Raw genomic sequence first — 16,162 nt, 5'->3', positions numbered from 1 at the left:
TAATTCATAACAGCTCATTATTATGCCTGCATTTCACTGGTTCATCTGTTATATAACAGGGGAAAAGTGGTTAATTTCATTTTTGTGGGGAAAAACAGAAAATAGAAGGGTAAAATCAAGCAATAAAGATGACAAAGACGATGAATGTAAGATTTCAGAGTCAAGATAACATTCTGAGTTCCTGTTTAGATGAAATTCTAACCTACATATGCCCCTTAAACTAACTTCATCTCCTGCTGTCACTATAGGAATAGAGGAAAAGGAGCTTCAGTCTTACCTGCAGCTACAAAGAGAATCCCTCCACCGAGGATGATGTTTCTTTTGCTCTTGTAGAAGCCGCTGGAGGCGACACATACCCCTCCCAGCAGGAGCAGGATGGCACTGAGGATGGGGAAGATGCTGGAGGCTCGAACTACACCTGCAGACAAAGACAGAGATGGAAATACGTCAACTTGGCTGCCTCAAAGTTTCCAGCTTCATTTAACTGATTGCTTTATTTTGTTTTGTCAGCAAAGTCCATTCTTTTTTCTTCCATAGCTGACTCAGGGCAGCTTGATGTAAAGTTTAACACCATTTGAAGGTGCAAAGTTAGCAGCCATGATGCACTACCCATACAAAAAGTGTTACCAGGATTCACTATACACAGATGACACTCCACCTTGGCCTTGGAACAGCTGCTACCTCCTTATGCAGCTTTACTACATAATATATTGTAGCCTCTATAATGTCTCAAGTGTAAAGAAGCTTATGCCAAGACTGAGGAATAGCGGCTACATGTAACTTTTCCGCCTTAAAATAGTGGTCTCTAAAAGAGCAATAACTTTCAGCTTTCACCGGGCCTTGATTGCATCACACAGTAGTCATGCGGCCGATAGCTATGAGACACTCATCGTCACCATGTTTCTCTCTGACACAAAAGAGCAGTCTCTTGTTTGTGAAGCACAGTAATGAGGTATAAAGTGTATTTGCTCCTCTCTCAGTTTAATGTCTGTAATAATCCCAACATAAAGGAGTCTACTCTGTCTGTCTGTGGTTTTAATACGAGCTGCAGCATCTCATATTACAACAGCTTAAACAACTGTTTAGAGTAGGGCTGAACAATTTGAGAAAATAATCTAATTATGATTTTTCTCCCCAATGTTGCACTTGTGATTTAATATGTGATTATTTTACAAGTTCCTCATCTCATGTATTTCCCAACAAAAACAAGTAATAATTCATTCTAAACTATAACAAACTAAATATTAGATTACACTAGGGCTGAACAATTTTGAAAAATATCCAATTGTGATGATTTTGACTCACTTTTCCAAATTGGATATGAACTGTTGTATTAAAGGGAATGATAATTTTTATATAATTCTCATATTTAACAAAAAAATATGTATATATAAAAGTGAAGAAAACAGGATGATTTTGGTACACTATTCTAAAAATATGTCACTAGAATGATGCATGAAATGTAATGCATAATGTATCTGCTGCAAAAAGAGTTTTAAACTGGTATTTTGGCAGAAATTTCAGGTTAAAGAAATATTGCACCTACTGCGATTCGAAAATTGCAGAAGGCTATAGTGTGATTTAATCCAATTTGTGATTATTTGCCCAGCCTTAGTTTAAAGGTGTTTAAACCTATGACTTGCTTGTTTTGAGTCCATGACGATTCAACTAGAAGACTGGGTTTTCTAATGAGGTCAGAGAAGCCGCCATAAAGAGTGCCCGCGAGGTTGACTGTAAACACAGTAGCTGCTGCTACAGATAAGTTAAATCAATCTTAAATATGGTACTTCAGACAAATCCTTCATAATAAAAGCCTGTAGTTGATTTCTTCGAGTGCTTTAATTGTGAATGCTCACACCTTGAAATGAAGTTTTTCATTAGCAGCTTGCATTTTAAGTCAACTTTTAGTTTGAATGCTTCCAATTCATTGCAATAATTTTTTAAATTTACTTGAGGAGTTTTTCTTTTTTATACAGTAATACACTTTAATCTTATTCAGTTTACTGCAGTAGCTCTGCAGTGATGTGGTTGCTGCTGTTTTTAAAGTTTTCTGCAGATTCAAATATCTAATTTTAAAACATCACATTTACTGCTGCTACCTATTTTTATGTGATGACAGCACAAGGTTTAGATAAATATTGAGTTTAATGCATTTTAATAAGAACTGCTGTTTCAAGTTTACTAGGTCTTAGTTTAACATTACTCATAAATCCACCAAAACAATAAGGATATAAAGTATGATTTCAAAAATACTGATTTCATATCCTCATCAGGACTGATGTATCAGAATTGGATCAGGACTGAAAAAAAGTGAATCCACAAATCTCTACCTCGTATGAAAGCTCTCACGATGTGAGCTGACATATGTGGCAGCTGCACACCGAAAATATGAACCCAGTCCAACATGGCTTTAGTCTCAGCCAAGGAATTAAACATTCCTGATACGGGCTAACTGGCCTCTTTCCTAGTTAAATGCTGCTGTGTGAACTAGTGCCGTAAAGCTTTATGTAATTCATGTGAGGGAAAGTTTCCAAAGTTGCACTTTGCTGAAAACAAGCATCCTTGGTGCTCTGTGGAAATGGGATGGACTCCACTTTGCTTGGTGATAGTAGCGTGCTGTTAGCTACTATCTTAGCCCATTTTAGCCCAAATTTTTCCCATACATAAAAATATCCAAATCCTGTGTCACTGATACGACAGTGAAATAATCAAGAAATGTATTTCTTTTCAAATGTAGAAAAGTAGATGAAAACAGGTCAATGTCATCATTTGTCATCACCTCCTGGTTAAATAAATGTTAGGCCTATATAGTATAAATATATATTTTTGTTGTATTCTCAATTAAAGCTTGCTGAAATGGCTTTTTCATTAAAAGAAGGGTAAAATGGCTCTAAATTCTGACAGCAATGCCTTGAACAAAGTATTTAGTTATGTTCTTTACAGCTTTACTTTAGTGCAACATGTTATGAAACATTTATATTTCATTAAAAAAAAATTGTACTTTAGCGCAATGTCAACCTCCTACTAGCCTGTGTTCTTATGAGGGGACATTACGTCTTAAGGTCCCTGCACTGTTACTCTTAATTTTGCTGAACTTAGCCCTGTTAGCCTCATTTGTGGACATTTTGTCTGCCATCTAGAGGTCCCAAAAGCACAGTAAAATAACAAGTGTACATTACAGACGGCTGCAATTTCCACCATAATGCTAAAGCCAGTCTCAACACAAAACTAGTCAAGGTACAAAAACTATTCAAATTTTGACAGAAACTTGTTTATTTATACTTAGTTATGCTTGAAGTTTGATATGGCTGCAAATTTAACACATTGTATCCATGGTAACAAGCTACAACACCGCTAAACAGCAAATACTCGCACAAGACACTAGGACTTAGTTATTGTTATATTGAATAGTAAAGCTAGGAAGACTTAGGAATTAAACCAACAATTTTTTAAGTACAATTGTGTAGAAAACAGCTTTTGCAAAATTGTACCAAATAAGTGTTTTTGCACCTATTTGGTAAAATGGCCCATTTTTTACTACACAGCAGAGTTTTTACTGTGTTATACAGTAAAGTAAACCCAGTGTCCTCATTTGAGGACATTTTTTTAACTACTTGTTAAAACACAATGTTTAGTTTTTATACTCATCAGGTTCTTCCGATCCTAAATAACTAGGATGTTTAGATAGAAAAGTTAGAGCTAAGAATTTCAGAATTAGCTGTTTAACCTGGATCTGCTGAAGGTGTCCCTGATATTTGAGTTACGGTGGCCACTAAGGGCCATGTCATAGACTTACGAACTTATCAGTAGGGAAGAGCAGCATAATTTGAATGATTTGTTTTCTCACTGAGTGCTACTGTTTTCATCAGGGCACTAGTATCTTGCATTGTTTCATATTTTAATTGTTGTAATGTCGGGTTAATAAAATAAGTGATCTGAAAGCTTTGGGAAATTGTGATTCACTTCACTGATCTTATTAGACTAAAAGATTAATGGTGGAAATGTTTTTAAAAAGATAATAATGAATAGAGCTGATTATTTTTGTTGCAGGCCTAATTTTAATTCAGAATTTTGCAGAATTTCCTATTTCATACTGACTGATCCTCAATCATCTGTTTGCAGCAGCCCTATAGCTCAGGACCGTCAGTATGGCTGAAAAATGTTATATAACATCACCTACAGCACATTTCCAGCAGACACCTCAGACCTGTTAGCAGCAGAGATAACATCCAGAGACATTATAGAAGATAAAAATGTTGAAGTGCTCAGAGGAATAGCAGAGCTTTCAGTTTTTCAAGGTGACATCTGGAGCTGAGCGTTATCTTTTGTTTCCCTTTAAAGGGAGAGGATAATGCTGTGATAAGCATATACTCATAGATGCATTAGACAAATGATTCTGTGAATTTGTTTTTAACAGACAGAAGTTGTACGTGGGCGATGTTCTCTTCTATAGCACGCTTTATTGATTATCTGATATGTAGCTGATAAGGAAGGAAGCAGAGCTGTAGGAGGATTGTGGTGATTTTTGACCTCTGAGGTGTTCAGGTAAACTTCTGCAGTGTCTAGATGACTGCTCAGAAACGTCCTAACAGGGCTGTTATGATTAATGTCTTTTAAAAACAAATGCATTACAGTAGTATCTAATTGGTTCATAGTAGGAGGCGAAAGTGGCTCCCTGAGCTGTTTCCACCCACCAAGAAATGTAGGTAAGATAAAAAGAAGCAGCAGAAGAAGACTCAGTAACATGATAGCAAGGCTTGACAGCAGTTTTTGGCTGCTACTCTAGCACTAATAATGTCAGAGAGGATGACAGATGAAATAAAGGAAGACAGTTTCCTCTCCTGACTGATAGTTTTTAGGATTTTATGAAAAAGACAGTGTGTTTTTGGACAATACAGTCTGCAAGGACATGCATGACAAATGTGACAGCAGAAAAAGTAGAGCCTTGAAAATCCAGCGCTTAGTCATGCACAGTCATCACTTTTATCAATGTAAAAACTATCAGATTAGATGTTTCATCAGTTTAAAGGCGTTTTCACATTTATTCCATTCTCGGGAACGACTGCTCCCCCCTCCACTGCTGGTCTTCTGACACACCATTAACACTGTTCCATGCCTGAGCCTGTGCATGTATAGGTGGTGGTATTCACGCTGCTAGTTTGAAAATCCACCAAGAAGAGGAAGAAAAGATCACCATGGCAACCATTCAGGTCAACATGCTTTATGTGGACAATGAAGTCCATCCTAAAAGCTACTAATGAGGTTTTAATTCATTTTCAAATGCCAACAATAACTCTCTTCCTACTTCTATATTTACCATCAAGCAAGAAAAAATTCTGGAGGGGCTAATTAGAGAGGGAGTCTGGAGGGTCTGTCCTGGAAAAATGGGAGGAATGATGAAACTTTTATGTATTTTGAAACATATGCACTTAACAGCATAAGGGATGTCATTTTTTAAAGAAATGTTATTTCTCTGTCTCCAGACAGTCTGAGGATGGTTAAGGTTTGAAGAAAACCTGAGTTAAATAATGTAATATCCCTTCCACTAATTTCTACTTTTTCAAGCTTTCCCTAATGAGATCAATTCCACCTGATCAATAACCAAAGTCAAACTGAAGACATCTGACAGAGCAGCCTGACACATTAGAGTTAAAGCAACAGCTGTTTTTGTTTAAAAAAATGTTGTCATCGTTATTAGGCCTCCATGTTTACCTGCCCCCCTCAGATGAGCACCTTTACCCCCCTGATGACATCACCATCACCACCTGCTCTGATTGGTCTGACATGGTTTATCAACAAAAGGAACAAGACTTTGTGAAAAATCTGCGGCAAATAAAAAATGCACTTAAACACTAATAACAGTTTTGAGGAAGTGACTTTTCAGATTCACATTAATGATACAAAATATAATAAACAACAATGTATTTAAACATGTTATTCTCTTATGGGACGTCCTGCGTAGGAAACAGATTATTTTGGTTATTCCATGTAACTTTTTGACATTTACTAAGTCAGATATAGCATAGAGGAGGAGCTGGGGTGGAGGAGAAAAAATGAGCAAAAAGCAGCTTGCAGAAGGAGCAGCAAAGAATAGACAGAATAGAGCAGTTTAAATATGGCACTATGAGGGAAATGTATTATTTGTTATGGATTGTGTTGCTGACCTCTTGGTCAGGTCACCCTTGTAAAAGAGATCCCGATCTCCATGGGTTTTTTCTGGTTAAATAAAGGTTAAATAAATAAATAAATAAAATTAGCCAATGGCATGCATAGAGCAGATCAGCCATCAGCTGATGAAGCGTGCGGGAGATCAGCTGATCTCGAATATATGGCAGCACTCAACTCTTTGGTCTACCTGAAATAAATAATTTCCCTAAAATTTTCAATGCAGAGCATTTACTTGAAGTAAATTATCTGGGTCATTTTCTGCAATTTTGTCAAGTAAGAAAAAATGAGTTTTTAAGGGGTAAGGTGCATTTATCTATCTCACTGATAATAACCTACCTCCTGAGTTTTCATCCTTTACACCTGGTGCTTTTTTTTCCAGATAAAGATATTTCACTGATCCTGACCAGAGTGTATCATATAACTATCTTTGTCCCCTGATTTAGTGTTGATAAATTACCTGTAGTCCTCTGACTGTCCTTAGGATTCACTCTGCTCTCTGTGAGTCCATGCTGTGATTTATGGATCAAACCAATTACATGGAGGGGCAGATGGGGGGCTTATGTCTAAAGTATAATGTATGGAATTAAAAGGAGAATATGGTCAAATTGAAAGTATGATTAACCATAACTATAAAGTAAGCGTGGCTGGAGCCCCTGCCAGATTGCATGGGCATGAAGCTCACATTTACAGCGTGGCTCAGAGGAAAAAATTGATCCATCCTGTGCTGATCAGGTGGTTTTTAAAGGAAAAGGAATGTTTTACATTGTTTTACAACTCTACTCTCTAGCAGGTACTAAGGCTGCAAAATCAAGTGACTGTTAATTTAGCCTCCCCACAGTCAAAGAAAGAAGACTGATGGCAATAACTTGTAGTTAAAATGAATTCCTTAAGTCAGGGGAGGAAAGTAACTAAATACATTTACTAAGTTACTGTAAATGAGTAGCTTTTTTGTGTACTTGCATTTTTGGAGTATTTTTCAAAATCACTACTTTTACTTAAGTGCATTTTGAGGGAAGTATTGTCCTTCACTACGTAAAAAAAAAAAAATCAAGTACTAAATAAAAAAATTAACACTACAAGCTGAAACGAGGAGGTTTTGCAATTTCAACAAGAAAATGGCCAGAAGTTATAATAATTGTACCTTAGACCACCTCTTGAAGTGGACTCGGACACAGTGAGCGAGTACGGTAGGCTTGCTACCAATGGAACAGGATTTAGGGGTCAATTGTACTTAGATATAGTAAGAGTAGAATGGACCTCTAGATTGACATCAGAAGAAAACACTCTCAATTTATCAGTCAATCTTTGATCTGCTCCTCGAAGTCTAGCCTCGAAAGAAGCTAGTTTATGTGGTCTTGGGCATCTGATCAGGATGCCTCCTGGTTGCTTCTCTGTGGAGGTCTTCCAGGTGGGTTCAACTGGAAGGAGACCCAAAGGTAGATCCAGGACTTGCTGGGGGAGATTATATATCTCAGCTGGCCTGGGAGCACCTAAGAATCCCCCAGGAAAAGCTGGAAAATGTTGCTGGGGAGAAGGATGTCTGGGTGGACTTGCTTAGCCTGCTGCCACTGTGATCTGGCCCCGGATCAGGGGAAGAAAGTGGATTAATGGATGTACTTAGATAAAGGCTGAGGTTTCTAACGTGAAACCACCCTTTAGGTGTTTGGTTGATTTGTTAAAATAAAACAACTCTAAGCTGCATGATCTGTTAAATCACACATAATCACATCTATTTAATTCAGCTGTTGTTGCAGAAATGTGGCTTCATCATAGTGATGCTTTTGACCTCTAGTTGCATTTATTAGGAGGTCAAATAAAGGTATGATAACTATACTGTGTAAAAATGTTTGCTCCAAAGATGTGAGCATTCTGAGTCGTATTAATTCCTTGTATATTTCATGAAAACGAGTGAAATCTGAGACGGTGAGGTGAACAACAGATGGATGTGTGGTTTGAGTTGTGAAAATGTGACAGCAGATTGCACAAAGGATGTTGGCGATTGTAAAACAAATCAATATCTTTGTGCAGCCTTAGGGAAAGTAAAATCTTTCTTGTGCAGTCAAGGGGCACAGCAAAAAAGGATCCAAGAGAGTATCAGAGCATGCCTCACAGAAATAGCTGTCTTTATATAATGTAAGGATCGAACTTAAACTTTGTAAACTGAAAGATTGAGAGCTGTTCGAAGAGAATCTGCTGTCACGACGGAGGCAGGATGTGAAACCTGAATCCTGAGCTGAAAATAATGCATTAGTGAAGGCTGTTCTTTCAATCTGTGAAAAAAAGCTTTCTGTACACCCCCAGACTCCCAACCGCATGCACCTGGGCATTTCAGCACACAGACACACTGTATACATACAGTTACACACTCCCAAGGACGCATTTCTCCAATCTGACATCCATGCATTGATGTCCGCCCACCACCCCCTTCTGTCCTCTCTCTCTCTCTCTGTGATGGAGACTGTACTGTAGAGTGTTGTAAGATGTCATGCATAATACAGGCTGTGTGTGTTTTTGTGCCGTTGTATTCCATTGTTCATGTCTGCTAATGTCCCGCTCTGCATCTGTCCTCCCTCATTTGTAAATATGTGTGTTTGACTCACGCAGCAGATACTCGGCAGCATCTTGGTCGTAGTCTGCGTCGTCAGGGAAATGGTTGATCTGGGAACACACACCTCGCTTCAAGCCTGAAAAAGGAGAGAGAAGAGAGTGAGGAAGGAGGCAGAACAGAAACAGAAGAGATCAGAAGGAGGGAGGGAGAGAGAGGGAGAGAGGCTGATAAAGAGGCTGATGAGAAATATCAGGTAAAGCAAAGTAGGAATGGGTATAATTATTCGGTAGTGTAGTACCTGTGAACATGCTGTTCTACACAACAATACTCCAATTTAGAGAGCATTACATGTGCAACATCTGCCAAGAACAGAAAAGTGAAACTGGATGTTAGACCTCTGAGTCTTGTCTTGTCTCACGGTTGGATTTGATTACTATTATGAGGTCACTGATCCCATTCAATTAATGTTAAAGCGAAAAACAGATTCCCAACAAGTAATGCCAAATAAAAGTATTCAAGGTAAGTAAGTGACTGCACAAATACCCCCCACCCCTACAAGTCAATTATTAGCAGATGCACCTTTGGCTACAACCACAGCACTGAGTCTGTGTTGACAGGTCTCAATCAGGCTTGCACATCAGGACCCTGCAATTTTACTCCATTCTTCTTTGCAAAATTGCTCAAGCTCTGTCAGGTTGCACAGGGATCAGGTGTGAACAGCCCTCTTCAAGTCCAGTCACAAATTCTCTATTGGATTGAGATCTGGGCTTTGCCACTCCAGAACATTCACCTTGTTGTCTTTAAACCATTTCTGTGTAGCTTTCATTGTATGCCTCAGTCATTGTTTTTCTGGAGATTAAATCTTCTCCCAAGCCGTAGCTCTCTTGTATATTGAATTGGATTTTCTATGTTTTGCTGCATGCATTTTACCCACTACCTATACGGGCCTTCCAAGGCTGGTTGCTGAGAAGCATCCCCACAGCATCATGCTTCCACCACCATGTTTCAAAGTAAGAATGGTGTGTTTCTGGTGACATGCAGTGTTTGCTGTCTTGTCTGATGGCCAAAAAGCACCATTTTGGACTCATCAGACCAAAGTACTTTCTTCCACTTGGCCATGGAGTCTCCCACATGCCTTTTGGCAAGATATAGACCAGATTTAATGAGTTTTCTTGAAAAGCTTTGACTGATGGAGAACCCGGGGCAAAAGTTGTTGAATGCAGAGTCTCTCTTATCTCAACTGGTGAAGCTTGTAACTCCTTCAGAGTAGTCATAGGTGTCGTGGTGGCCTCTCTTACTAGTCTCCTTCTTGCACGGTCACTCAGTTTGGGAGGACAGCCTGATCTAGGCAGATTTACACATGTGCCATATTTATTCCAGTTCCTCATGATGGATCTAACTGAATTTCAGGGGATGTTCAGTGATTTGGAGTACATCCCCCTGACTTTTCAATTAACTTTTCTCCGAGTTGCTTGGGGTGTTCTTTTGTCTTTTATGGTGTAATGGTAGCCAGGAATACTTGGACCAACAAGACACAGGTAATGAGTTTATCCCTTTTCTAAAACTACAACAAAGCCATGCAACCTTTTTAAACATCCAAATATGCCTGATCATTGAAGAGAAATCATTTATAGTAATGTCAAACCCGGAGTGTAGATCTTTCTCCTCTCTTATGTTTGCATTTTCATTTTCTCTTCCTCAATCTACAGTGTCTAAACTATCAAGAACTCTAACCTGGCTCTGTTTTGCCTTGTAAATCACAGCAGAAACTGCACCTATATGCTTACATTTCTTATTGAGAGGGGATATTTGTTTACCCTGACAGCCTATTGTGCATCTCACAGACAAAACAAACACCAGGAGGAAACAGAAAGATCTCCTATTTCTCTTGCAAAAAATGAAAAAGACGAGAAGAAACACGAGAGTGAACAAGACGATTCGGACTCAACGCTGGTGCAAAGAAGTGAGATTCAGACAAGAAAAACCTGCAGTAAAATCTGATGTTTTAAAGACAATCTATCAGACATATCGTGGACACTTTGACAGAATGATTTATCTCAACAGAAACAGACAGAGGTTCCCATTTAAGCCTAAACTCCTGTCAGTTTTCTCATCTGTCTTTAATGCAGCACTGTGGACGTTTTAAAAATGAGGCTGCAGCTTAACAAAATTAATTTTGTGACTTTGATAGATAATTAAATGACCTCTACATTTCAGATTTGATTGCAAAAACATGCTGTAAATTCTGGTGTTTTAATGCTCTTTTCTTGTTTATTGTTGCTATTTTTAATGCCACAACATGGATGTGGTACATAAGTGGTGTTTAAGTGCAACATATCACACCTTTGACTAAAGCCAAGAGCATTTATAATGGAAATTATGTGCTGGAAATATTATCATATGTATATATAAGTGTGTTTGAGTGCCGTGTGCGATGAAACCTGCCTGTCAGCCGCAGCAATGCAGGAAAATGACTTTAATCAGTCCCTGAATGAGTCACCACACATGTCTGAGCTTCAGGGCACAGCGATGAGCTTCATGTTGAATGTATAGTATGAGTGTATATATCTAAGAGCTGCATGTGTCTCTACATGGAGGAAAATAACCCATGCAGCAGGGGAAAACAGCAAAGCACAGATTTATACGCGCTGAAATCATTTTATCTGCAACAGGGTCAGGAAAGCAGCAAATCATTATGAGTTAAAGGTACAGCTACAAAAGATACGGTACAAGCATTTCATTAAAGAACTTCTGTGTTTGGTTTAAAGGTGCTGGTACCGACAATGACAGCTTACTCTGACATGTGAAGTTGGTGTTTTGAATGCAGCGCAGCCATGATGCAAATCAATGCCTCCAGATGTTGGAGATCCATGCTTTAATACACTCATCAGTCAATCACAGCACAGAGACACATAAGCAGTCAAACTCACAGACCTAAATTGCTCCAACGGGCAAAGGAAAACCTAAAAAAAAAAAAAAAAATTATACTAATGTATAAATTTACCCTATATCTACTTAAGGCTTCTGTATATAGAATTTCAATTTTTACCTGGCACACATCCTGACCAATTGGAAAGAGCTTTGCGACCCACTTTTTGGACCAGACCCACCAAGTGAGAAGTGTTGCTGTAAAATCTTCCTTTAATTTGTTCTTCAGACAGTTTCTAAGAGAAACCTATGTAGGATTCAGGGTGTGTTCTGAAACTCCTGAGCTGTTCCCACCTGTTTCCTTAGGTTGATGTACGCCAGGTGCTCATAAGCTGGAAGTATATGCATGTTTCTCCTAATTAGCACAGAGATACACCTCTTTTATGCCCATATAAGGCCATGAGATGGCAGGTCTATGTGAAAACACAGAATGCAAGCAGGAGTGAGTGGAGAGAAGAAAGATATCTGAAATGTCCAAATAAAGATGAAATTCCAAAAACAAACACAATACAGTTATTCTTTATTTTAGCAGGCCCTTATTATCTTGTTATTTTATAGTAATAAGTGCTAATTATCCAGTAAATACTCAAGAATAAGGTGGTTATTACTAGTTACAAGTTGGCATTTTACCAAGCAATGACTTGGAGATATGGTACATACAGGGAGTATTTATCGAGTAATAATCAATCATCAAGTAATTCCATGTAACGTTGTGCAGTTCTCTGGTAATTAGGTGGAATTTTACCCTGACTTCCTAAACCTAACCCTAAAAATTACTTGAAAGTTATTCAAGAAGGACTCACTTTAATTTAGAGGGTCAAAATGAGGAAATTACCTGAGAAATATCAAGCAACTTATATAGAAAAGTTTACCAGTGAACTGCCCTTAACTATGAGGGTTAGAGGATTAGTGTTTAGGTAAGGGTAAAGTACCACCCCATTACCAGAGAATTGCACAATATAACAGGGAATTACTTGATACTTAATGTATTATTGATAGGTAAATACTGTCTTAAGTCACTGATTTTTTTTTGTGACATGGCATCATATTGCTAGGTAATTACAACCATATTTTTGACATAACTACACTTATTACTATAGGATTGCCAGGTAATTATGGAAGTGCTACCAATTTTACTTGTAGCACCAGTAGTGGATATTAAATATACGCAACAAACTTTAAAGAAGATCCCTGGTTAATGGTGCTTTGATCAGAAATGACGTGTATCATGCTATAATGAGAAAAGGCAGCTAATTTGCAGCAAATGCCGGCCTTACACCGGAGGACTTTTCTAAAACTTTAAAAGACTCTAAAAAGACTGACACCTGAGACCATCTCACAACTAAAGACAATACGTCAGCTGGCCGTTGAGTTTTTAGTCTCAGACTAAGATTCTGCAAAGACTGTGAGTCAACTACAAGACTAGAATCCGATTCCTTTTGAGGTTATTTCCCATCATGCATCTAGTAGAAATTCACAACAACAATTTCTGAGCAGAAAACAAGGCGTAGAAGGAGATCACATTTGAGGTAATATCTCTTATAATCCGATGTTTTCAAATCATTTACATCAAGTAGAAACTAAAGGAAAGTTAAACACCGAAGCAACGTTGTGTGTTACTGCAACAACCGAGGAACTATCCTGGAAACACTTCAAAAGCAGACTTACGACTTACGACAATATCAAACATGTTTGATATTATCATAACGCCAAGACTGAAGAAAGACAGCCTTTAAACGGCTAAAATCAAGTCTTATGACCACCTTACACCTAACGACTGAGACAACGGGAGCGAGCTGCTTGCTTTAGCAAGACTCCCATGATTTTACTCCGACTTTGGAATTTTGTCTGCGACTTTGAAATCGGAGGAAAAATTGTTATGTGTAATGCCATCCTAAGATCAAACACCGCATGTTTAAATTAATACTAGACCATATTTAAGTCCTGTATTTTTTACATATAATAATCTATATTAATGTGTTAAATTGATAAGAATGACGTAAAATAAAAGGAAAAATTCCTTTTTATTGTGTCATTCTTATTTAAGCGCCGATGAGTGGTAATTCAAACATTTTATCCTTTCATTTCAGCGCTCAAATGTTGGTATGAGTTCTCTGGAGTGTTCTTAGATTTTGTAGCTGGCTAAAAACTAATCACAGATAAGAAAACTTTCTCTATGAACTCTGCATTAGAGGGCTTTAAGAACAAATATCATCTATAAACGGTTGATGAATGAGGCCCATTGTTCCATGCTTAAACATACCTGCATGTGCACATAGTTTGATTCAGTAGGTGGCAGTATTCATGTGGTAGGTTTACAAATCCACCAAGCAGAAGAAAGAATATGAAGAAGCCACAGCAGCAACTCGTATCCACATTTTTATGCTCTATGAGGAAAATGGAGATTTAGAGGTTTATAGGTACATCTACCATGAAGCTCAGATGCTGAAATGGCTCCATACTCAGAAGATCCCGTGGCTTTTGAAGAACCAAGAGGGGACATGCAGAACGGCCTTTACGACTCTACACACTGACAAGTATCCATACTCAAGCGTGGTTGTGTCTCCATCTTCTGTGGACCATGCTAGTGCATATGAACATGCCCTTGACCAGCATTTTTCAACCTTTTTCTGTCAAGGCACCCTTTAAAAATCTTAATTCTATTAATACATGAATAACATTTTGACTGGGATGAGTTAACTTTATCACTAAATCTCTCTCTATGAACAGGTGAATGTCTTTATTTCCACACAGTGGTCATGTAGGCCTTAAAAACACACTTTATTGTGTTGGTCACTCCATTAACACCTGCTGAACCCCTGCATGATCCCTGTGCAGTGCATACTGACGTCAGCCTGTTCGCTCTCTGATCTCGACTTTGATGTAATTTCAGGAGAAGAGCATAGTTATTAAATCTGGAATAAATAATAATCTGCATATTCATTGTAATTCTTGGTTGAATTTAATGCATTTTGACAGCATTCCTCGCGGTGCCAGAAGGCAACGGGCTGCCCTAGACCACCTTTTGGGCAGAGTGCCCGAGTCCATTATGCTCAGATTGACACTGATCAAATGAAATAGACTTTTGAGTCAAACATACTCAGATCCAGGCCTGGATCCCTCATGTAAATCCACTCTTAAAAATAATTGTTAAAACCTCATCAGCACAATTAGATAACAACAGCCACTGAATATTGGATGTGTTCAGATGTTACAGTCGCCACAGATTAGAATAGCATCAGTGTTCTTAACATTACATTCAAATTAATAAAAAGATAACTGAATAATTGGATAATTGTGGTTTTACTGACTGGGACTGTGCAGCCTCCCCTAGTGGTTCTGAATCCCATAGTTTACTCTGACAGTGTGCTTGGTAATCAGCAGTAATTACAGGTGTGTTTATGGACCTCATGTATACCTAAATCTAAGCAGCATCCTGATGGATTTGACTACTCATAATGCCCCTTAACTTCTTTTGCTTTTCATTTGCTATTATGCTTTTTTCTTACACTATAATAGCTGTTAACTTGCAATTCAGCAGAGACTAGAGAACACTGTACAACCCTCGCCTACTCTCTCTGGCAGACTCACCGCTGTTGAATGATGGACACTGCTTGTGATTTTTCCAGGAATGACGACTCAACAACCTTCATATCAGAGAATACTGTAAAATGAGGGATTTCTTAAGTGGACTAAAGACAAAGGTACCGTTAGGTTTACTCATTCTGCAAATATTACTAATGTCAGACATATTTTCAAGACCATACATTTGAATGTTGACTCTGTTAACGTCATAGTCAGTTTATTCAGTGGGGCAATTGTGTAAGAATCACAGCATCTTTTATGGCTTTTCATTTTCATATTTGAACCCCGGGAGACTGATGTCAGATACAACAAGAAGTGACACAGGTTTACAAAAAAAAAAAAGACTTCTGAACCATAAAATCATAGCCACTTAATTTTTCCCTCTTAAAACAGACCGTAGTGTCATTCTAATGACACTACCCATGCCTTTGTAGTCCCTTACAGAAGTTTTCTTGTAAGCCTGAAACTTTAAACGCCTTTTTATCATTTTTTTAATCCATTATTGATCATTTGTGCTGCTAGCAGCTAATGCTAAAAGGTCTTTTATATCCCGCAATACTTTGCGATGGGCCTAGTTAACCTATAGCAGGCTTCATGCTTTGTCAAACTCTAATTGTGCAGATCCTGGTGGAGATGTCCTGACTAGCCTATAATAGAGAGAAAGAGAGACAGAGAGCCTGTGATGTGCCACTCTGTGTCTCTGCAGAAAGGAATTGCTTTGGATAATGGCAAAAGTAGGGCCAATACAAAGAAGAGCAAGGAGTTTTTTGTAAATATGTGAATATTTGGAAGACTTCTTGCTACAGAATGATTATTCTTGTCACTTTTTGGTCCCCAAGCAATGGAAAAAGCACCGATTTTCTAAAAGCCTAGGTTGTCTGGAAAAATAAGATGTTCAGAGCTTGACTTTGAAACACAGGGTTGATGTTTTAC

At 38.2% G+C, this 16,162-nt stretch overlaps 1 protein-coding gene across 1 annotated transcript in view; it reads right to left on the bottom strand.

Moving 5' to 3' along the window:
- Positions 1-16,162, bottom strand: part of LOC121523275 (voltage-dependent calcium channel gamma-4 subunit-like) — a 41,746-nt gene that overhangs the window by 5,272 nt on the left and 20,312 nt on the right. The window contains exons 4-5 of the mRNA XM_041808083.1: positions 8,769-8,852; positions 278-418 (exon numbers count right to left, since the gene is read on the bottom strand). Of these exons, the coding sequence (XP_041664017.1) occupies positions 278-418; positions 8,769-8,852 (225 nt within the window). The remainder of the gene's footprint in view (positions 1-277; positions 419-8,768; positions 8,853-16,162) is intronic.

The sequence above is a fragment of the Cheilinus undulatus genome, linkage group 16, assembly GCF_018320785.1.
Source record: "Cheilinus undulatus linkage group 16, ASM1832078v1, whole genome shotgun sequence".
Lineage (NCBI taxonomy): Eukaryota > Metazoa > Chordata > Actinopteri > Labriformes > Labridae > Cheilinus > Cheilinus undulatus.
Note: the sequence above shows the minus strand (reverse complement) of the source record. Positions and strands in the feature narration are given on the sequence as shown.